Genomic DNA, 23,302 nt, shown 5'->3' on the forward strand with positions numbered 1-23,302 from the left:
ACCAGTCAGATCAGGCTTGGTGCCAGGGACTGTTTTTATCACTCGTGAATTATCACTTTATTGAATTATGTTCATAGGGAGTATAATTTACCGGCCAAGATTTACTTTGCTTGGCGGGTAGGGTGTTCAGAGGTAGAATGCTTGAGAAGAATGGACAAGGCTCTGAGTTCAGTCCCCAGCACCACACAAAAGTGATAGTGCCTATTTTCAGTAGCATTTTAACACATTGGGCTGAGCATATGACATAGTATATTCAGAAACTCACTGCATACTCATGTGGTGATTTTCAATTTATTTCCATTTTTGTGTGTATATACAATGTGTTAGGAATTATATAGCAATTGATAAATGGGAGAAAATAGTCCTGAGGTATATTCACTTTTAGAGATTATATAATGAATATGTATAGCTGACCTTAAAGTGCAAAGCCCTACTTTCTAAAAAGGATGCAAGTAAACATGCAAGTGAATATTTTTCCTTTCAGACTTGGTGAATGAAGGATTTGTAGTGCTAGACAGTGGCTTTATATTTGACACAAGTTGCAATGTGTCAACACTACAGGCTTTTATGTGAAATGAAAATATCAAATTTTTAGAGAGAATTAATTATGCAACTTTGATTATGTGAACTTGAAATATTGTTAAGGGAGATTGCAGACTTGAGCCCTGCAGTCTTCTGCAATGACAAATTATAGTCAATAAATATATTGATAAGTAAATAGACACATAAATTTTGTTTTTATTTCTACATTCAGCCTCTAATTGTTTATATGTGTATAATAGAGAATAAAAAGAACATTCAATGGTTTAAAACATATATTGAAAGCAGAACATTCAAATTAATATACAACGTGCTGTTTATTAAAATGTTTTGGTACTGGGTATCAAACTCGAGACCTTGCACTTGCAAGGCAGGTGCTGTGCCCCTGAGCTAAATCCCCCGCATGTTTATTAAAATGTGTTTCCTCTTTTTCCCAACAGAAATATATTTGAAAATTTAACCCAGGTAAAATATTTTTCAGTTTTATATACCATTCATAGATTATTTCCCTCTTATTTTCAATATATATCAGATAAGGAATTGTCTAGGGTAATTTTGCAATAAAATTTGCTTAGAATAAGGGTACCTGAGGTATGTTTTAAGGATGCACAGGGCTCCCTAAGATCTATTTGGAGGGAATCCATGAGGTCTACCTTTTCCAGTCATGCATCTATGTGAGGATGGAGTTTTTTCCCATATGCTTCCACCAAAAACATACACCAAACAGCAGGAACAGAGTTCCTTCTATTATTACAGATACTAAAAAGATTTTGAAAATGTTCAATTTTTTTAAATTTTGAAAAATATGGGTAGTTTTGCATAAAATGTGTTGGTTAATCTATAATGTTTATTATAGTTTTAAAATAAGTAAATACATACACATATCTTTAAATTTTCTTAGTTTTAATTTGTTACATATTATGTATATAACCCACATAAAGCAAAGCCTTGTAGGATTCTCAGTAATTTTAAAGAGTATGAAAGGGACTTACGTTAAAAAAAGCTTTAATACTCTGGAATAGACAATGATTAGATATACAGTGGAAAGATATATTCAGTTCTGAAATTTCTGCAGAGCCAAAAACAAAATGAAGACTTTGAGATGGTCAGTTTCACAGTTTGGTTCGGTGGAGAGGATTGTAGGAAAAGATAAATATTTCTGTGAAAATTGCCATTGTTACACTGAAGTCTTCTGTTTGACAAAATGCCTGAGGTTATAACCATTCATTTGAAGTGCTTTGCTGCTACTGTCTTGGAGTTTGATTGTTCCAGCGGTGGACTTTGCAAAATCAGCACTCCCTAATAGACACCTCTGAAATCGTCACTAGAAGAATGGAGCACCAGGCCAACCAATGACAGCTATGGATTACATGCAGTCCTAATGCACAGTGGCGTCACCAAGAGCAGTGGGCGTTACCCCGGTAATGACCCGGAGGTCAGTGAAGGTTCATGCTTAAGGACTGTATCGCATACGTATAATTACAACAGTGATTATGAGGAAAGATACGTGCAACAGACACAGCTGACATGACTCAGCATCCTGTCAACCATGCCCTGGAAGACTCCGATGGGAGGCGCCCTAAAGTGGGTGCAACGTTGAAACCCCTACACCCTGTGCCCTAGTGCTCCTCACACTGCTTTCGCAGCCCTGGCTCACTCACTCAGAGCAGACGATGGCCTTAATAACCTTTGCTGCTGTTTCCTTTGCCTCTGAGCGCCATGCCCGTTCTTCGTTCATCGCACACAGGAACCTGGGAACCCATCCCCCGGGCCCAGTAATCCACAGTAACAGTATCCCTGTGATTTTAAAAATGATTAGAGTCATACCTCGTATAGTGCACTAGAATACATTTGAAACGGGTTGAATATCTAAAAACAATGACTCCAGGAGCAACAAAGAAAACGTGGAAGACGTCTCTTAACATTAAGAACTGAAGCAAGTGCTGGCTGAATAAAACAGGATTCCTTCAAAATTTGGAGTAATCTCGAACTGGGAAATTAGTGAGAATATATAAAGATCTCTAATAAGTGAAGAATTTAAGGTTCAGAAGAGTATTTGTGTGGTATGTGAGCATTTGAATATGAGCTTTATGATGGCACCGAAATATAAACGAACTTAGTAACCAGTGCCTGTGTTGTACGGCTGGACTTGTGGCAACAGTGAAGGAGTACAGGGTCAGGGACAGTTTTTGCTGTAGTTTTTAAATTTTCTTTTAACTGTACAAATAAATTATCTATCCAAGAAAAGATAAACAAGAAAGAAAATAGACCCCATAGCTACTAAAATGACCAAGTTGTGTCAAATGGCAAAAATAAGTCACAAAGAACATATGATTTTTTGTGTATAAAAAGTGTGTCAGTGTGAGCGTGGGGGGCTGCTGTGCCTATTTATGAGTATAAAGAAAGACGTGCAAGCATCTGTATGAGATTTTAACATTAGTTACTGAAGAGTTTAGAGGGCTAGCTTTTAACCCGTCCTAGGTCTTAGGCTTGTTTTAATTATTCAAACTTACAAATATTGCTTTTGATTTGTCAATGGAGTTGTCAAATTTTTTCAATTAATTAAAACATTTTGGTGACTGTTTTGCCACAATTAAAGATGAAATTTGTACAAAATGTAAAGAAATCCAAATACTGTGCACTTTCTTTTATAGGTTGTGTCTATATGGGTGTACGATCCAGAATACGCAGATTCTGATGAGTTGCTATGGCAGGCAGAGGTACCCTCGCTGGTAGGTGGAAACGTTGTTATAGACCAAATAATGGCTACCTTTCTTTCTTAAGGGCTGTGAATAAGGTATAATTAATTGATAGAATTTTAAGCTGATAAATAAATACATTTATATTATCCATTTGAGTCTGAATTAGCCATTTTAGCAGATTTTTGAATTTGTGCTCCATCTCTAGAACTATAAACCTTTCCGTAGAATTCTTATTGAGCATTCTTCATATCTTCTATAAATCTCATTATTTGTGAAGGGATTATCCATTAAGGTGCTTCTTGAACAGCTACGTGGAAGCCATGCTTTAAAATTCTGTCTGAGCTCTATTGGATACTTTAATTCTTGAAGATGAAGGGATTTCCTAAAAGTATAACAGTAAATAAGTAAGTCTTCTTTTATTTGTCAGAAATTAACCTCTTTCAAGATGTAAGTTCTGTTTTCTGTTACAGTTAAGATATACTGATGGAAAGTATAAAATTATAACTGGCATGGCAAATTGGAACTTTGAAAGATAGATTTTCTTTCCCTTAGAAGTGGCTTCTCCAAACATCCTCAGCCTAGTTAATGTGCAGGTGTTGGAAAAATCCAGTTTTATTTCCATCAGAAAAAGGAGGGAGCTGGTGGTCCAGGAAGGGATGGAACAAGCCTGAACACATCTGTTATCTCGTTGCATTACCTCTCTCCTTTGTTCCTTGCTATGAAAGGCCCTGACATGCCTGTCCATGGTGAGACAGGATGTGGGTGATAAGGCCCCTCCACTCCTTGAAGCTAGCTTTAAATAGATCATTTTTTTCTTTTTTAAACCAAAATTAATGGCCTCCTTTGATTTAGCCAGCAGCAAGCAAACCTGAGTGTGTAGAACTAAATGGCTAATAACAAAATGAGCAGTTAGTTAGCCATTAGTTTCTTACGGGACTGTTCACAGCTTAGTAAGTCAAGATCTGTCTGTTTTTTTCATAGCATGTTTTCTTGACTCGTAGTAATCAACAAGACATGGACGGATAAATCAGAATGACAAGCAAGCAATTAGTTGTTTTGACAATCAACTTTAAAGGGAATGAAATAAATGAATGGTAATAATTCATTTCCAATCTTTTAAAGTGCAAATACACACATTTTAACATTATTCAGTGCCTGCACCCCTAGTAGCTGGCTTTTCTTCCCATCTCCATGGTTATGCACGACCGTGTCTTTTCCTTAGAGACTTTGCAGGGCTCTTCATTACAAACAGCATTAACTCTTGGGCTCTAACATGGCATACAAAAGCCTGGGTGCCTGTCTTTAGCACTGTTCCCTGGCCTCAGTTCCCTCCGTGTCTTCCTCTAGCGGCTGAACTCTGCCATCTCCCGGGACACACTTCCTGCCCACAGTGCGCACCTGTGTCTGTGCTTGTGCAGTTCCTTCTCCATCCACTGCCCACTCTGCTCTGTCTAGATAACACTCACTCATGTTTTCGGCATCCAAGTGCCTCCAAGATGCTTGTCAGGACCAAAGCATTTAAAAGGGTTATTTTGATGCTGCTGTCTTGATCAATTAATAGTTATGGTAAAAATGCAAAAAATGTTTGTTATTTTACACACCCGCACGCGAGCACACACACACACACACACACACAAGCAGTGTGAGAAACAGACCCTGAACTCCTATCCTAGGCTCATCACTCTTCATTCTCTTCTTTAGCCGTCTGTGACTCTGACCACTAAATAAATAATCCCTTGTCTTTGACTCATTCTTGTATTTGTTTCTATCTTTGAACCTCAGTCCATTCTTCTTCTTCTTCTTCTTTTTTTTTTTTTTTTTTTTTTTGTTTTAGTGGTACCTGGGATCAAACTTGGGCCTTTGTGCTTGTGCGGCAGGCGGCAGAACCACTGAGCCTAATCCCCAGCCCATTCTTATCTCCTCTCTGTGTACAGTGAAACAAGATTTTTTTAAGAAAGTGAATGTATGTGTTTACATTTTTCTCCTTCCGCTTCAGCTTTTTATATCCTCATTTTCAATATGTATCTTAGAAACATCATAAAGTTGAATTTTTTTGTTTTTGCTTTTATTTTTTCACTTGAGTGGCCCTAAGTGTGATTAATTAGTCGATGGGGGAAATGTAACAGGGAAGGAAGGAAATCTGATTGATCTACTTGTCATTTTTTGTTTTTGTGGGACTAGGGACTGAGCTCAGGGCCTTGCACATTTTAGGCAGGTGCTCTCCACTGAATTGTACCCTCTACTCCCTGGAAATGTAGTGTTAAAGCTACCACTACTAAACACCTCTGAAGCTAAATTTCACTGACCCCTCCAAGTAGGCCATGTAGAATATATCTTTAAATTATCCACCGAGTCAGCTTCACAGAGAACAGAAGGGCTTCCAACCCTCACTGGCCAGAGCTTCCCCCTGGCTTGTTAATCTCCCGTTATGGATTATATCTAGATGCCTCCCTCAAAGCCTCACGGGCTCATAGGTGGGGCTTTTGAGAGTGGCTGGATCCTGGTGTGTGATAACTAAATGAGTGCACTGAATGGTTTAGCATTTTTCTAGGTGTAGATAATTGGAAAGCCCACCATGGATGTGGGTAGCACCAACAAATAGTCTCATAGCCTGAATGGAATAAAAAGGCAAAGGAAGTCCCACTGCTGGCTACTTCCTGCCTGTCTTCAGCTTCGAGTCCCCAAGTTGGAAATGTCTCACGTCACGGCACTCAGTGAGCAGGACAGTGTGACTGCCAGTGTGTTCAGTCTGCCAGGCCACTGCTGAAAGGCTGACACACCCTCCCTCAGTCCTGTCATTTCCCACACTGGTGTGTGTGCTGGGTCTGGGCTGGGGCACGGGGTACTGTGATCCGGGAGTGGTAGGTTCCCTTCACCCACTCTCCAACCACTGGGTTTTAATCCGGTTGGATTTTTTATTTATCCTCCTATATCAGATTTGCTCTTTCACCCCTGCCTCGGGGTAACTGCTTTTCTTCAGCACAGATTCAGAACACTCAGCCTATATATTTGCACCTGGTTGGCCACCATTATCAATTCTGCAATATTTTCTATATTTTTAAAATTATCTCTAATGACTATGAACTCTACTCTTAATGGAAAAAGTGTGTTTTGAATCTTGTTGACATTATTATCTTAACTTTTTTAAAACATTTTTTTCTATAAGCGTGCATTGTTACATTTTATTTCTGTCTTATTGTCTGCTATATTAAAAATGCTTTTTAGCATCTAGGATTTTATGGGATATGTCCCTTTTTTGTAAGATAAGCAAAAGTATGTATTACTTTTTTTTTTTTTTTTTGGTACCGTGGATTGAACTCGGGTCCTTGTGCTTGCAAGGCAGGCCACCGAACCGCTGAGCTAAATGCCCAGCATGTATTACTTTTAAAAAGTGCAGTCCTGGCTAAATCCCACACCTATGATTGGCACTAAAGATGAACTAATACAGATGTTTCACTGTTTATTTTTAATTAAAAGACAAGTAACCTTATTGTTAAACTTTGCTATTTAAAATTGGCTATGACTTACAGATTGTGTTTACTGTTAAGATTTTCTGTTGCACGTCCAAATGTCACTGCTGTAACTGAATCTAGGTGTGTGTGTATACACCCATCAGCCAGGTCAGTCTCCCACTCTACCTCCTTGCAGAAGGCTGAGAAAGGACAGCCATCACCTGCGTCACCCAGCCCTGTCCCAGAGGACAGGAGGACAGGGCTTGGGTCATGAAGGGAGCCAGCTGGGAGCCTGAATGCATTTGCTAAAGCTGTCTGAGATGCGCCCAACCAGCACGATCAGTTCCAGTTTAAATTTTGTTTCTGCCAAGTTGCAAAGTTGTATCCACATGGGCTGATTGTAAAAATGTATTATCTTGTAAAACTATTATGTAAAAGAGAAAAAATACAAAGAGTGCTTTTATATTTACAGGGAAGGGATTTGTACTTAAAATTCTAAAAAGTGAATACAGTTTTCAGAAACAAAATTAAAATATCTGTAATTTATTAAGAATTAGGCAAACCTATATCTCGTTAAATATATATTCCCCAAGGATGCCTTCCAGGACCATTATTTCTTACTCCCTCAAATAGGTTAGGTTCTCCTATTAGGCAGTTCCAGATCTCCAAGAATATATTCTCTCACTCTCAAAGTACTGCTCTGGAATTAAACAAGAGCAGGGTTGGAGGGCTGAGATGGAAGTACAGCCCATATTACCTGAATTTTTATTCAAAGAATTTCCCATCAAAACAGTTGCCTTTATTCTTAGTTACTTTCTCATTGCTGCGACACAATATATGCAACACTCACAACTTAAAGGAGGAGAGGCTTATTTTGACTCACAGTCCGCTGGCTCCAAGGCAGATGGCATGGCAGAGGGGCACGGCAAAGGAGAAAGAGCTCCCGGCATGGCGGGCAGGAAGGAGAAACCATCAAGGTAGGAAGTATATGTGTCCTTCCAGGCCATGCTGTAGTGACCCCACCTCTTCCTACCAGGCTTTTCCCCCACCATGCCATCCAGCTATAAACTCGTCAGTGGACAAATTCAGTATCATACACCTATCTATGATCCACTGTCACATACGATCCCAAAAGCACCACTTATTAGCACATGAGGCACGGGGGCACATTTACATATAAGGCATAATATATACCTCAACAGGAAAAATCCAGATATGATATCTCAAGAAAGAGAGGGGATATCTGAATTCAAAGGAAATGTTTTCTTAGCTCCTCTGGATATCATATGAAAGCTTCCTTGAAACAGTACAACCTTTTGAAGACAAGGATTCTATAGAAAGACTTCTAACAAATTGGCTTTATGAACTGTATTGTATATTTTATTGAGATTAAAATTTACGGTTGTATACTTAAGTATCTCCAAAGTAGCAGTTCATATAGGATTCTAACTGCATATGGTGTTTTGACATGTTGGAAACTGTGACTTTTTTGTAATTCATAAAGTTCTAATGAGGAGTTGGTTAAATAATTTTTAAAAGGCTAGATCTTGACAATATGGCAAATTTGTAAATGTAAACAATGTCTTAATGATGTAATTTCAGAATACTTTTGACTTTGAAGAGAATAACAAGAGAAATTTCATTTTATTTTTACAGCATTCCAGAATATTAACCAACCATTTTGCCATCCTGGGGCAGAAGCCTATCATATACACAACAATTAGGAGGAAAACTTATACTCCAGATAACAAACTGATAAACTGGTACTTTATTTTTATTTTATTATTTATTTATTTATTTTTGGTACGGGGGATTGAACTTGGGTCCTTATGCCTGGGAAGCAGGTGGCAGAACCACTGAGCTAAATCCCCAGCCCTGGTACTTTATTTTAAAAAGTTTGCACGTAAAGCTCAGCTTTAAAATTCAAAAAAATCCAAATCTTAAAATAGTTTATAAACCGTAGTGGAATTTTATGGAACATGCCTTTTGTGTAATTTCCAAGGAATTTCTTTTATGGTACAAAAAATTACCAACTCAGAAAATGCTAGTTACTTCTTGAATGACAGTTTCATACCTTGTTTTTTAAAAAGGTTCACTCAGTATGGTGACAAATCCTGGCAATATCTCCAATTGTTCTGCTGACTAATTACAGTGGGCCACACGGGTAATAGATGTACACACACACACACACACACACACACACACACACGCCAAAAATTGTACCTGAGAATTAACAATCTGATACTGTTAGAATTGGTAAATTACCATGAGGTATAAATAACCTTTCTTAATTCACTGAGCACGTAGGTATGGGGCAAGGTGCTTATAACTATAACTAAAAAGGATAGAATTACTGCCTTGAATGACATTGCAGTGGTCTTAGTTACTTTCTTCTTCCTAGGACAACATACCAGACCCTGACTAGTTAAAGGAGGAGAGGTTTATTTTAGCTCACAGTTTGTAGAGGTTTTAGTCTGTAGTCGGCTGGTTCTGAGGCAGAGCAATGCTGCAAAGGGGCACGGAAGAGGAAAAATGTTCATGGCATGGCAGGTAGGAGGCAGCAAGGCTTCCCTCTTCTTTCCCTTTTTAGTCCATCTGGGCTATAAACCTATTGGCTGGTGCCAACCACACCCAGGGTGTGTCTTCACTCTTCAGTGGGTCCATCATTCATACCCAGAACTATGATAAATCAATTAGCAGACTTATCCAGTATCATACACCCATCATCACTCCCAAAAGCCCTACCTATGAATGCATAAGACTTTGGGGGTAACATCTAGATATAAGCCATAACAGCAGTTAATGTGGAAGAGAAGCAAACAGAGAAACTATTGAAACATTAGCCAAAATAGACCTTTAAGTTGTGGTGTCAGGTATTTTGTCCCAGCAATGAGAAAGTGACTGGCCAAGACAGAGTTTGGCACCAGAGAAGTGGGGTCATTACTGCGACTACTGACCATGTGGTTTAGAAGCCTCTAGAACTAGTTTATAGAAAGAGTTTGGAAAAGTTTGGAAATCCCTTCTAGGAAGACCCTAGAATAATGTAAACCAGTATTAACAGGAAATTCTGGTTGGCCCCAGAAGACCAGAATGCTCATATAAGTGCAGACAGTAAAGACCAGGTTCAGGAGGTTTCAGTTGAGAACAAGGACTCAATTATCAGTTGGACTCAAGACCATGTATGTAATGCTTTGGTAGATAATTTGTCTACATTTTACTCTTACCCTGAGACTTTTCAGGAGACTGAGATTAAGCATGGTAGACTAATTAATCTGGTCAAGGAAATTTCAAGGTAGACCAATGTTAAGACTATGGCATGAGTACTTCTGGCAGCATTTAGGTAGTATATCTACCATGAGAATTAGGACCAGTAACCAGAGCTTAATAATTTGAAAGATTGTGCTGGTGGCCAGAAAGGAAGTCCCTGTAATGCTGGGGTCTGTAAATTTTGTCGTGGGACAGCTTGCTTGCTGAAAAGCTTAGCATTGAAAAGAAACCAAGTTCTTTGCATTAGGACAATAGGAAAAGTACCTAGAGGGCACCTCAGAAATCTGCAAGACTCTAACCTTGGCACGCACAAATGTACAAGCTGTGAAGCTTTCATTTGAGAAGAGACCAAGCTCCTGTGCTCAAGAAGGGCCACCTAGGGAATTGAATCCCCAGGATTCGGTTTATAGTGCTCAGCTGTGCAGGCACTCAGAGGCCTCTGCAATCATGATCCAAGTGGGCCAAGCTACTGTTTGAGCTGGTGGCAGACTTTGGCATCATTCATGTGGAGCTGACTTTACTGGCATGAAGAATGCAAGTGTTGTGTAATCAGAGAGGTTTCTATCCAGATTTCAGGAGAAGGTCTGGGATGCCTGAGAGGGCAGCTGCTATAAGAGTAAATCCAGAAGTGGAGTGAAGACCCACAGAAGCTGGAGATGCCATGAATATATATGTAAGATAAGCTAAGGATAGTCACAGGCAGCTAGAAAAGCCACCCAAGACAGTATCCATATGGTCTGTAACCAGTACTTCCATAAGGGCAGCTGCCTAAGTCCTTTGTAGTTTACATCTCACTGCAGCTTACCCCAGGTGTTAAACATGGAGCTGTGGGATATAATGCTTGCCCTGCTGGGTTTTTCTCTTGCTTTAGTCCAATTTTTTTCCTATCCCCCTATTCCTCCTATTGGAATGGAAACGTTTATCCTGTGCCACCCTACGTCAGCATTTAATTTTTGATATTTATAGAGACACATAGCTAAGAGTTTGCTTTGAGTCTCAGAGGAAACTTTGGACTTGGACTTTTCAGCAGAGACAAAACTATTAAGACTCTTAGAGATGAATTAAGGCACTTTGCATACGGAGATGTACATGAGTCTTTTGGGGGTTGGGGCAGAATGCTGTTGCTTATATCAAGAATGACCCCCCAAACTCACATGTGTGGACCTTTCGGAAAGTGATTAGATCATGAGGACACTAAGCTAAATGTGATGTTAGAAAGTGGGGCTGGGCAGAAGAAGTGGGTCACTGGGACTGTGACCTACAAGAGTACACCTCCCCCACACTTCCCCAAATAATTTTGGGAAAGAAGTATATGGATAAACTCTGCATGGACAAAATATGTGAAGATATTTGTGTTCCATGTGAACGCTCACCCAAAGATAACCTCAGCAGAGGAAGGTTAATAACCATGGACTGGTTGACACATTCCATGGATGCTAGTTAGCTTCTTCCCCAGCCACTGCTGTCATTGCCAGTGTCTCATGTGCAAAATGGCCATGAGAGCAGGGATGGAGGTTATGCATAGGCCTAGCAACATAGGCTTTCACTCACCAAGATAACTTGACTACAGCCACTTCTGAATACCCACTCTGCCAACATCAGAAACCAACTCTGAACTCTCAGTATGACACCATTTCCTAGGTGCTATAAACTAGTATCTAGACTACATGTAGCTGCTTCCATCATGGAAGGGGCAGTGTTTTGCTTTACTAGAACAGACATTCTGAATCAAGGCCTTTTCCACCATCGTGGTATTCCGCATAACACTGCTTATCCCTTTATATCCAAGAAGGCAACGCTGTACCCATGTTCCTGGAATTCACTGCCCACTTCATGTTCCCCAGTGTTCTGAAGCAGTTGGCATGATAGAATCATGGAAAGGTCTTTTGAAGGCTCAGTTACAGAACACCTACGTGGCAGCACCTCAAGGGCCTGAGAAAAGCTTACCAAAAAGCTTTCTGTACTCTAAATCAGTATCCAATGGTATTTCTTTAACAGTCTAGTTTCTCAAATCTAGGAATTGAGGGGTGGAAGTGGAACTCGCTGTTACTCCTTATGCCCAACTAGCCGATTTTTGCTCCCTGTTCCATGGAAATTTTATTTCCAGAGGGAGGAACACTTCTACCAGGAAACACAACGATGTTGTTGACTGGAATTTAAAACTGCCACTTGACCACTTGGGGTCCTCATAAGTCTGAGACAGCCAGCAAAGGAAGTTATTTTGTTGGCTGGAGTGATTGATCCAGAAAGCCAAGGAGAAGTTGTACTACTATTCTACCATGTAAGTAAAGAAGAGTATGTCTGAAGTACAAGAGATCCGAAAGAGTATCTCTTAGTATTATCACACCCTATGATCAAGATCAATGGGAAACAACAACCACCCAATTCCGCCAAGACTGCTAATGACTCTGACCCTTCAGGAAAGAAGGTTTACCCCTAGGCCCCAGGTGAAGAATCATTACCAACTAAGTTGCTTGCTGAAGGCAAAGAGAATATACAATGGGCAGTAGAAGATAGTTATAAGTACTATATAAAAACACATAACCAGTTATAAGAATGAGGACTGTGATTATCATGAGTATGCCCTCCTTTTCTGGTGAATATGTCTGCGTGTGTTGTGGCTTGGATATGCTTTAGGTTTCTCCCAAAGGCCCGTGTACTTGGAGGCTTGGTCCTTAGGATGATGGTGGTATTGACTGAGAGGTGCTATGGAACCTTTAAGACACAGGGCCTAGAAGGAGGCCTTGAAGGCCCTGCTCTTGAAAGGAATTCAGTGATTTTTCATGTGATTCTTGAATCTAAAGTGAGTTGTTATTTTAAGAAAAAAGCAAGCCTGGGTCCCTACCCTTTCTTGTCTTGCTATGTGATCATTCTTCCATTCCTGCCATCTACATGGGGACTTTCCAGAGCCTACACTATCCTATTTGGAATTTCAGCTACCAAGACTGTGAGCTAAATAAGCCTTTTTAAAAAATTAAATTAGCTGCCTCAGATAGTTCACTGCAGTGACACAAAGCTGACTAACAGTATGCATATATTAAGCAGAAATCTCTGTCTTTCCTCCCGGATTCCCTTATCACAGTGGTGGGAGACCTAGGGCACACATGCTCAGGGGACTGATCAGATCATTGAAAGCTTTAGAAGGTTCACCATCACTGCCTTACCATGTAACCCAAGATGTACTACTTTATGTTTACGTGTTAATGTTGCACTGTAGTATTTTAGTTGCAGGCTATCAGGAGAAAAGTGACTATCACTCAAAGACTTCATTGCCTCTTCTGGGGAAGGAAGTGTTACATTATCGTTGAAACAACACAGATGAATGTTTGTATCATGTTAGGTGGTGTTATGAATGTATTATTGTCTTTATTTGGAGATCACATATGGATTAAGGAGACCACAGGTGTACCACATTGGCAAGGGGTAGACTTTTGGTGGTTAGTTTTATGTATCAACATGATGGCTAAAGGTTGCCCAGAGTGTTGGTAAAGTATTATTTCTGGATATATCTGTAAGAATGTTTCTGGAAAAGATGAGCATTTGAATTAGTAGACTAGCTAACGAAAATAGCCCTCACCAATGTTGTTGGGCATGGTGAAATCAACTGAGGGCCTGACTACAGCCAAAGTGTGGAAGAGTGAATTTATTCCCTCTCTTTGAACTGGTACATTATTTTCTCCTGTCCTCAGACACTGTAAGTCCTACACAGAACATTAACTTTTTTTTTTTTTATACTGAGATTTGGACCCAATGGTGCTCTACCATTGAGCTATATCCTCAACCCCTTTTTAATTTTTTCTTTTGAGAAAGGGTCTCACTAAGTTGCAGAAGTGGAACTCAATTTTTTTTTTTTTGTATCGGGGATCAAACTTGGGACCTTGTGCTTGTGAGGCAGGTGGCAGAATCACTGAGCTATATCCCCAGCCCTGGAACTCAAATTTGTGATCCTCCTGCCTTAGCTTCTGTAAATGCTGGGATGACAGATATGTGCCACCGTATCTGAAAAAATACTTCAATTTTAAACAGGTTATAAAAAATTATATATGTAATATCTATGTAAAAGAAAGTATAATAACAATGTAGTTGGCTTAGTAATATTTACATATTAATAACCATATAAGGACTCTATTGAATTAACTAATCAATATAACTAATTTGAGAAACGGGAAGAGAAGATGTCTGGGTAAGCGAGGTATATAAGAGACATATCTGCATTTTCTTTATCCAAAGGCAATAGATAATGTATAAAACATGTATTTTAACAAAGAGTAAAATAAGAATATTAATTTGAAAATATGGAGACATATTGCAAATAAAGACCATTAAGAGTAAGATTATTTTCCTTTAAAAAATTTTTTTTGAGACAGGGTCTCACTATGTAGCCTGGGCTGGCCTCAAATTCAAGGCAATTTTCCTCCATCAACCTCTCAAGTGCTGGGACTATAGGCATGCACCTCCTGCCCTAAGATTATTTCCTTTGAGACAGAGTAAAGAAAGAAAAGAAATGGATCAGGGGTAGCATTTTAGTATTGTTTTATCCAGGCCTCTGTTAATAAAAATAAGTTCTTCTGAAAGATGATAAACTTTGAAAGATGGGTCAGAGAAGAGAGAGACGATTTTATCCTTCCCCCCATTTAGGACCTGGCGTGTTACTCTTCCAATGACCAGAGATGACGTGATAAAAAATATTAGAGGAAACCAAGTGATTTTTCAAGACTGCTTTGTGGCAGACTTTACTTTTCTGCTGACTTTTCCTGTGTGGCTCGAACCTGAGATTCCTGGGTTTTTACCGATCACTTCACCAGCTGGTAGCCAGTTAATGTTGTCCTGGGATGCTTGTTTTCCTTCACTAGTTGTTGTGGTGACTGACATGGAAACCTTTCAAACAAATGACTCCTTCAGCACTTGGACCAGAGTCACAGTGCCTCCAAACATCCTGAGTGACGCTGAAAGGCACAATGTGGATTCTGTGCTCCTGCTGCGTGACAGTATATATTTTCTAATAAATGGTGTTCTTTACCTAAAAGATACCAAAGAACTGACAAAACTAGGAAGAGAGAAACATCTGCCAGAGGGTGAAATTCTTGGCATTACGTCAAGAAGATGGTGTTGGATCAAATACATAATTAAGGTTAGTGAAAGATTACATATATATGAATTATATATATATATTTAGGTACAGTGTTTGCCATACACTGTATTTAGTGGCATGAAGCATTTTGCATAGTTATTTTATATAAGGCTGTAAAAAGCTTATTGACCCAACTTCTTAGAGTCCTGAGAATAAAGATGCATCTCCAACAATAAATAATCAATAATAAAATTAGCCTTGTATAGTACTGTGCAGAGCGTTTCTGTCATATCGTGGGGGCTTTTTATTACTTTCATATGAGCAAAAGACTCCCCCCACAAAATTTCCCCAAAGACTCTGTGTGCCCTCCAAAATGGTCCAAATCTCCCATTTAAGACAATGTGGTAGGTAGGATATACTGAAACTTTTCCACTACAAAGCACTTAAAATACTGCACAAAAATGGCAAGTATTTTTAAAATTACATTGTCAGGCTAGTAGGGAATTAAGAGAAATCCTGAGAGAAAAAAAGAGTGCCCTAGAGCACTGATCAGAAGAACAAGCAAACTCCATAACATTAGGTGCTCTAGGGGCGGATCCTGTCATTATGTGGGGTCCATGGAGGTCCCTCCGAAGAAGAGGTGGGGTCATCAGTTCACCACCACCCATGGCATAGGTGTAGGTTCACTGACCCCCATCACAGAAAATAATCTCAGGAAATACCTGTGAGTGGCACAGAAAGCTTTATTTGGCAGGCAGAATTACGCTTGCAGAGGGACTTAGAGAGTGAGATTGTATCATGGTCTGGGGTGACCTAGGACATATATGTCTTTCTACTATCTGTGAGATTACCCATTTGGTGAGCTATATTAGAATGCAAACCATTTGAAGTTTAGAGATGTTTTACTCACTTAACAATGCTGCTTCCTCAAGGATAGAAGTTTGTGGGAGGAAAAGTTGAGACTCAATTTGCAGGTGAATAGCATAAACCAAATTTTGAGGTTTATCATATCTTTAAAACCCTTAGGATTTGTGTGTGTGTGTGTGTGTGTGTGTGTGTGTGTGTGTGTGTGTCTGTGTGTGTGTGTCTGTGTGTGTGTGTGTGAAGTTTTCTTGAAGGGAAGAAAATATTACAAACTTGGAAGGGGCTGGGGATTTAGCTCAGTGGTTCTGCTGCCTGTCTTACAAGTGCAAAGACCAGAGTTCGATCCCGGGTACAAAACAAAACAAAAAAACCCCACAAAACTTGGGAAACTTTGATTGTATCCCAAAGCTGTGGCTTTATTTAAAAGGACAATTCTCCTTGTCTCCTTTCTGCTTATTTTTATTTTTTCTGTCCTACCTCAATCCCAGATAATCAGAACTCGGGTGCCAAGAGACAGAGCCTTAGGCCTAAGCAAAAGTAAGGAATCTCAACTTTTTGCATGAAGCAAAGACCTTCAAAATGTCCTCAACACGATGAAGACTATGTCCACTTTAATTTTAGAAGGGGAGAAAAAACTTTTCTTTGGAATTTATGCACAGGAGCCAGTTCACATTTGCTTTGGAACCCAAATTTACAGTGCTTATAAGGGTCAATGAAGCCATTAAGACAAGCACCAAACAAAAGCAAACATAAATCCTTTTTTGAAAGAACAAACCCTCAAGTCAGGCTTTGAAGAATGTCTAAAACTATTTTTCTGACAAAACTGAGCTCATATTCGAGCATGGCCAAAGCCATAGTGAAAAAAGGTGTGGTGGAAGTCATCAGAAATAACGAAGACCAGAATAATCCCTTCAAGGACATTAGGCTTTAGAACTGACAGAATATAAAATGTGTTTAACAGATTTAAGTAGATAAAAATATTAAAATCCAGGGGAGTGTATCAAATGACAAGACATAGTGATATGAAACACCAGAAAGTTGCTATCATCCAATCTAGGATAGCGGCTATTCAGAAACAGAAAGGTTCAGCTGTAATCAAGAGGGTAAATTGGATCTTTAAAAATTAGATTTTTTTTTTTAAGAGATAGGCTACATTTCCAGCTTCTTCATGCTGAGAGTGTAAACCAGCAAGCCCCAGGCCTGATGCTAAGGCGAATTCACCACTTCCCACCCTCCAGGCCAAAGCTTGCCTAAACCTACTTTCCAATATTTCCTGGCTTTGGTTCTACCTGTCTGTAAATTGGAGGGCTTCTGTGCCTTGGACTGGGGGCCACAATAGCTGCCCTCCTAATTTAGCAAAATTGAAAATAAACTTCTTTTTCTCCGCAATTTTTATGGACTTTTCTCATACTGTTGGTTGTGGATGTGTGAACCACTGCAGAAGCAAAGACTTTAGGCCCAGATTTGGGCCCGACTGAGCCCTGCTGGAAGCGTGTTGATCAGGAAAGAATATGAGTAGTAGTTTAGGGTTTTTGCCAACATTTTAGACCTTAATCTATGTAATCATTACTCATACCCTTGCTTTGTGACCAGTCTGATCTCTGTACATCTCCTCTTGGTTCTTTCTCTGTAGTGGGTTATATTTTTAAAGTTTTAAACTGGTCATTGTGGTTAAAGGTTTTACAAATTATTTTCAATTATTTTTCACAGAATGTAAAAGTTGTAAGCAGCATTGCCATCTGGACAGAAGATGAAATTTACTTTGGGTATTCTGAAAATAAATTTGTCAAAATCATAACTACTGCAGAACTGAAAAGTCTTCTAAATCTTCCACCAAGTGGCACTCTGACAATACACAATATCGACTACACCGGGCACCCTCTGGAACTTGCTGTGTTGTTAAATTATTGTATCACGTGTACCAACACCAAAAAGATTTACATAGTGATCTATAATGAAGACTCGATGCAGTGGGTGCCTCAAGACTTTGTGTTAGATGTCCCCATTGCCAGTTTTTTCATTCCACGTTTTCTATTGTCAGGGATGCCAGAATTAATACTATGGGACAAACATAAGGTATACTACTCTTATCAAAATTTCACTACTACCGGAGTTCTACAAACATCTGCAGGACATGGAAATCTGTCAGCATTATCCAAAGACAGTGTTATTCATGACATTTATGTAGGTGAGCTTTCCCAATTCTGCTAAAATCATTCTAGATTTCACTATAAAATTTTCATAATGAAGGTATAGTGATTTTAACTGTTCCAATATATGGTGCTTTTGATGGCTAATGATATGTATGCTTTATACCATCTAAAAATCTAACATTTTAACATCTAAAAAATCTAACATTAACCATGATCTCACGTTGCAGAATGATGAACTCAGCCCCACTCCCATTTCATTTTGGTCGATCAGCCCGCACTGGCTAAGCAATTCACATGTACTGTGTGAGTGTGGGTGGGAGCGCTGTACTGTTAGCTTAGTTTCCTATGGGTTTCACAACAAAGCACCACAACACAGCTCTGGAGGCCGTAAGTCAGTAATCAAGGTGAAATAGGGCCATGTTTCCTCCTCTGTCGGAGACCCTTCCGTTGCCTCCTCCTAGTTTCTGGTGGGAGGCCCCCAACCTAACCCAATATGATTGGCGTCCTTACCACAGATGACCAAGTGGGTACAGAGACCCACGAGGAGAAGGGCACAGGACAAGACCGAGAATGAAATGAAGCCGCTGCAAGACAGAGAATCCTTACCCTTCACTGAGGTTAGGGGCCGGCCCTACTCTGCTAGGCCTCGTCTTTATTAACTACATGTGTAATGACCCTGTATTCAAACAAACTCATACTCTGAAGTGGTCCTGGGGACTAGAACTTTAACATATCTTCTGGAAGGACATAGCCCAACCTTTAAAGAAGTACAGTAGATTTTATTTGTAGGAAAATGGATGTACCTTGAGGCCATTACTGTTAAGGGAGACAAATCAGACATACAAGCTTAAATATTGTATGGTTTCTCTACTTCGAGAAATCAAAATTATGGCTAAAGAGCAAAATAATAGATAGATAATAGGAAGTGGACAGATCTTTCTCAAATGGGAAGAGAATCGAGAGATGGAAGGAGGGAGGGAAGGGAAAGGGTCCGATAAAAGCATTGAAGATGTGCTATGTGCACGTACCAACTCCACACAAGGAATGGAAAAATCATGTACCGCAAATATATACTAAAATTTTTTTTTAAGTATAGCAGATTTAGATAAAATTATATTCAAATCCCTAAACAAGTCATTTAACCTCTCTAAGCCTCAGCTTTCTAATCTATACTTTAAGACCCCTCAGTGGATTAGTTAAGGGATTATACATAAGATGCTTAGAAAAATGTTTAGCAGGTGTTAAGCCTTCAATTAGTAGTAGTTATTCTTGGTTTTTTATTTCCAAGGCAGTTTCTGGGAGACATTTTTTTCCAGCCTTCTTCCAACTTCAGTAGTTATTCCTCCTCAGCCTCTTTTCGATCCTCGTCACCATGATTCCTAAATCACAAAGCATCTCAGAGTTCAGTTTTTGGAAACCTGAGCTCTGTTCGTCCTCACTCTTTGCTCGGCAGCCATGGCCCCTGGCCTGAACTTCCCACTCCCATTCCCAGCTGCCTCCCTGGTTCCGTACCACGAGCGAGAAGCGAGCATCTCAGACTTAGCACATCCAAAATCGCATGCTTGACTCTTTCACTTTTACCTCTATCTGTTTCTTCCCTTGTCCTCATCTAGCAGCTAGCAATTTTTTTCTTCTGTCTTTCCAATCACAAAACTTGACATCAACATTGAGTCCTCCTCCTTCATATCCTACAGCCATTGGTGAATCTGAAACGTGACGCCTTCTCCTCTCTGGTCCACACAGACAGTGGGTTTTAGGTTATTTCTCTGTTACCAGTCCTGCAACTCCACCCCCTCCACTAGATTACAGCTCACCCAAGGGCCAGAGTGAGCCTTTGAAAATGTACATAAAATCAAATTATCCCTCTACTTAAAACCCTTATTTGGCTTCCTATCTCACTCAGTGAAATCCATCTACTGTTACTACGCTAAGAATGTTGTTCACCTTGATAGCAACATGGCTTTTGTACTTAATCTAGTTTGAAGTCCAAATATCATTTTATCAGAGAGCCCCTTCCTGGCCTTGAACTAACCTTTTTTCCTTTCAGCTTTAGCATGGATATTTATTTCTTTTAAACCCTTTTCCAGTTTCTTGGGAAACCTGAGTGGGTTGAACCTTTGCTCTCACCTATATGTGCAGGACTGTGCAACTATACCTTCATGTTCTTTGTACAAAATACTCCCATTTGCCTCAATATGAAAAACATTCATGCCAACATATTTACAAGGATATAGGAAGGCTGAGCGATGCTCTGGTTCACCAGGTCATGGACATGGCTCTGGATGATGGCATGACTGGGGGAAATGAACCACAGTGTAGCACTCCTGGACAAGTACCCTTACAGTAATTTGGGGTATAGAAGGAGAGCAGTAGTCCAGTGCTCCCATCCTAGCTGATGGAAGCTGACTGCGTAAGAGTGGAGGAAACACTGGTTATTTTCAGACTCATCCTGCTCTCTGGAGGGGGCAGAAACCTCAGTTGCAATGCTACTTGCTAGGTCTTCCCGGAAAGATTTCCTATTCTTTACCTTACATTTCTTTCTTTTGTTCACAGCACTTATCACCTAACAAATTATATGCGCACTCACTTATTAGTTGGATCTTCTACAACAAAGTAATTTCTGTGTGACTTTGTTATATTTGCTGCTTTAGTCAAAGTGTCTAGTACACTCAGTGCTATTTAAATAAACGGAAAAACGTTCATTAAGTATTGACTGCTTGCAAGGCATCCTGCAAGAAGTTCCAGTTTATTAGAATATTAATTTTCAAAGTAGTTTTGAATAATCCCCTGGATTTCAGTGGTGAATGTTGTAATTTTGCCTTTTCATCTCTAATTGTATTGATTTGGATCTTCTCTCTCTGTTGATTAGTTGGGCTAAGGGTTTCTTATTGTCTTTTAATCTCTGTATCATTAACTTCTTTTCTGATTTTCATTATTTATTTCCTTTTACTGGTTTGGGGTTTGGTTTGTTCTTGTTCTTCTAGTATCTAGCAATGCATCATGTTATTTGGAATCACACAGCTTTTCTAACGTAAGCACTCATGCTTATAAACTTCCCTCTTAGAACTGTTTCATTGCAACCCACAGATTTGGCTGTGTTCTGTTTTCATTATTCTACCAATTTTCTAATTTCTCCTCCCTGTATTCTTTAATGATCCACTGATCAATCAAAAGTGTTTGTGTAGTTTCTGTGGTTTCCAGTGCTGTTGATTTCTAGTTTCTTCACTATGATCTGATAGGATTGCCTCAGATTGCTTTAAGTTTTTGTAATTTTTAAGACTTACTTTGTGGCCTATAATGTGGTATATGTTGGAGAAAGTTTTGTGAGCTGCTGAAAAGAATGTATATTCTGCTGTTGTAGGGTCACTCTAGATGCTTGTTAAGCCCATTTATGTTTCTTTGATTTGGCAGGGGGAGGGGCCTGGTTGAGCTCTTCTTTCAAGAGTGAGGTATTGAAGTCACCAACAGTGATTCTACTGAGGTCTAACTGTCCCCTTATGTCAAACAGTGTGCTTTATGAAATTGGGTGTGGCAATGTTCAGTGCATATATATTTACAATTGTTTTCTCTTAGTGAATTTTTCTCCTTATCAATAGGTAGTGATCTTTGTCTCTTCTCGCTAGAAGGCTGCTTTGTTGAATACAAGTACAGGTACACTTATTTTCCTTAGAGCTCCAGTTCTTCAGAGTATCATTTTTCATCCTTTTACTTTTGATCTGTATATGTCTTTGCAGGTGAAATGTGTTTCTGGCAGGCAACATAAGTTGGGCCTTGTTTTCAGATCCAGTCTGTCAGTCTGTCATTTAATTGAAGAATTAAGATCACTTATGCAAAGTGTTATTACTGAAAGATATGTGCTAATTCCCATCATTTTGTTGTTTTTCTAATGTTTGGCTTATTCCTGATTTTCAAACACCTATGCTTCTAATGAGATTTATTATGTCCATTGCTCTCAAGGATATGTTTGTCTTCTGTATTAAGGATCCCTTAAAGTATCTTTTGCAATACTGGCTTAAGGGTCATAAATTTCTTCAGTTTATACTTAGTTTGAAAGGTTTTCTTTCTCCTTTAAATCTGAAGGATAGGCCTACATTTTCTATTAATCTAAGTTGGCAGTTATTTTCTTTCAAGGCTTAAAATACGTCATTCCAACCCTCACAGGTCTATAGAGTTTCATTTGAGAAATTTGCTGTTATTCTGATAGATTTGCTATTACAAGTGATGTGGCATTTTTAATATTCTTTATTTTGAATTTTGGCAATTTGATTATAACATATTATGAAGAGTTATTTTCTGGTCATATTTATTTGATGTTCTAAATGTTTCTAGTACCTGGATATCCATCTCATTCCCCAGATGTTGGGAAATTTTCTGCTATAATGCCACTGAATAGTTTTCCTATGCCATTAGCCTATATGCCTTCACCTTTCTTAAAGCCTATCATTATTAAATTTGGTCTTTTAGTGCTGTCCAAGAGCCCTTGACTATTGTGTTCACTGACTCTGGTTCTTTTTTCTCTACTATTGTCTGAATATTCTAGTACATCCATCTGTTTTCAAGCCCTGATATTCTTTCTTCTGCTTCATCAACCCTACTGTTGAGACTTTCAACTGAGTTTTTTATTTGACTAAATGAAGTTTTCATTTCCAGGGTTTTTGTTTTGTTCTATTTTGGAACATCTCTTTACTAAAATGTTATTTCACATCCATTGTTGTGTTCCTTAATTCATTCAGCTCCTTATTTGTATCTTCTTTGAGTTCATTGATCATTTTGATAATTCATTCATTCAGCTGAGTTGGGCGTGGTGGTATGTGCCTGTAATCCCAGCAACTGGGAGGCCTGGGCTAGAAGATTACAAACTAAAGCCCAACCTGGACAACTAATGACCTGTCAAAAAATAAAGAATGGCTGAGAATGTAGTGTGGTATGGAGGCCTTGGGCTCAATCCCCAGTATTACATAAAACATTTTTAATTAAAAAATAATTCAGCTTCTTCATATTTGTATCTCTTTGCTCATTTTAACTATAAGTTTGTCTGAAATTTTATCCATTCCAATGTCTGTGAGATCAGTTTTAAGGGAGTTACAAATTTTTGGGAGGCATCCTGTTCCATTGTTTTCTCATGATTCTTGCTTTTGTGTTAAGGTTTGCAGATAAGTTGGAAAAGATATCTCTCCCACTATCTCTGCAACTACTATGTGAAGGCCTTTTTAATAATTGGCTTTCATGTCATATTCATATATACGTATGCAT

At 39.1% G+C, this 23,302-nt stretch overlaps 1 protein-coding gene across 9 annotated transcripts in view; it reads left to right on the forward strand.

The window, feature by feature from the left end:
* The window catches only part of Catspere (catsper channel auxiliary subunit epsilon), a 99,431-nt gene that overhangs the window by 18,949 nt on the left and 57,180 nt on the right, over window positions 1-23,302 (forward strand). For 8 of the 9 annotated variants that reach the window (XM_010642617.3, XM_010642621.3, XM_010642622.3 and 5 more), the window contains 5 exons: window positions 981-1,005; window positions 3,195-3,272; window positions 8,351-8,457; window positions 14,600-15,092; window positions 17,607-18,084. In XM_010642617.3, the coding sequence (XP_010640919.1) occupies window positions 981-1,005; window positions 3,195-3,272; window positions 8,351-8,457; window positions 14,600-15,092; window positions 17,607-18,084 (1,181 nt within the window). The remainder of the gene's footprint in view (window positions 1-980; window positions 1,006-3,194; window positions 3,273-8,350; window positions 8,458-14,599; window positions 15,093-17,606; window positions 18,085-23,302) is intronic. The other variant, XM_010642619.1, reaches the window with a different exon arrangement.

The sequence above is a fragment of the Fukomys damarensis genome, unplaced genomic scaffold, assembly GCF_012274545.1.
Source record: "Fukomys damarensis isolate Sample0158 unplaced genomic scaffold, DMR_v1.0_HiC HiC_scaffold_11, whole genome shotgun sequence".
Taxonomy (NCBI): domain Eukaryota; kingdom Metazoa; phylum Chordata; class Mammalia; order Rodentia; family Bathyergidae; genus Fukomys; species Fukomys damarensis.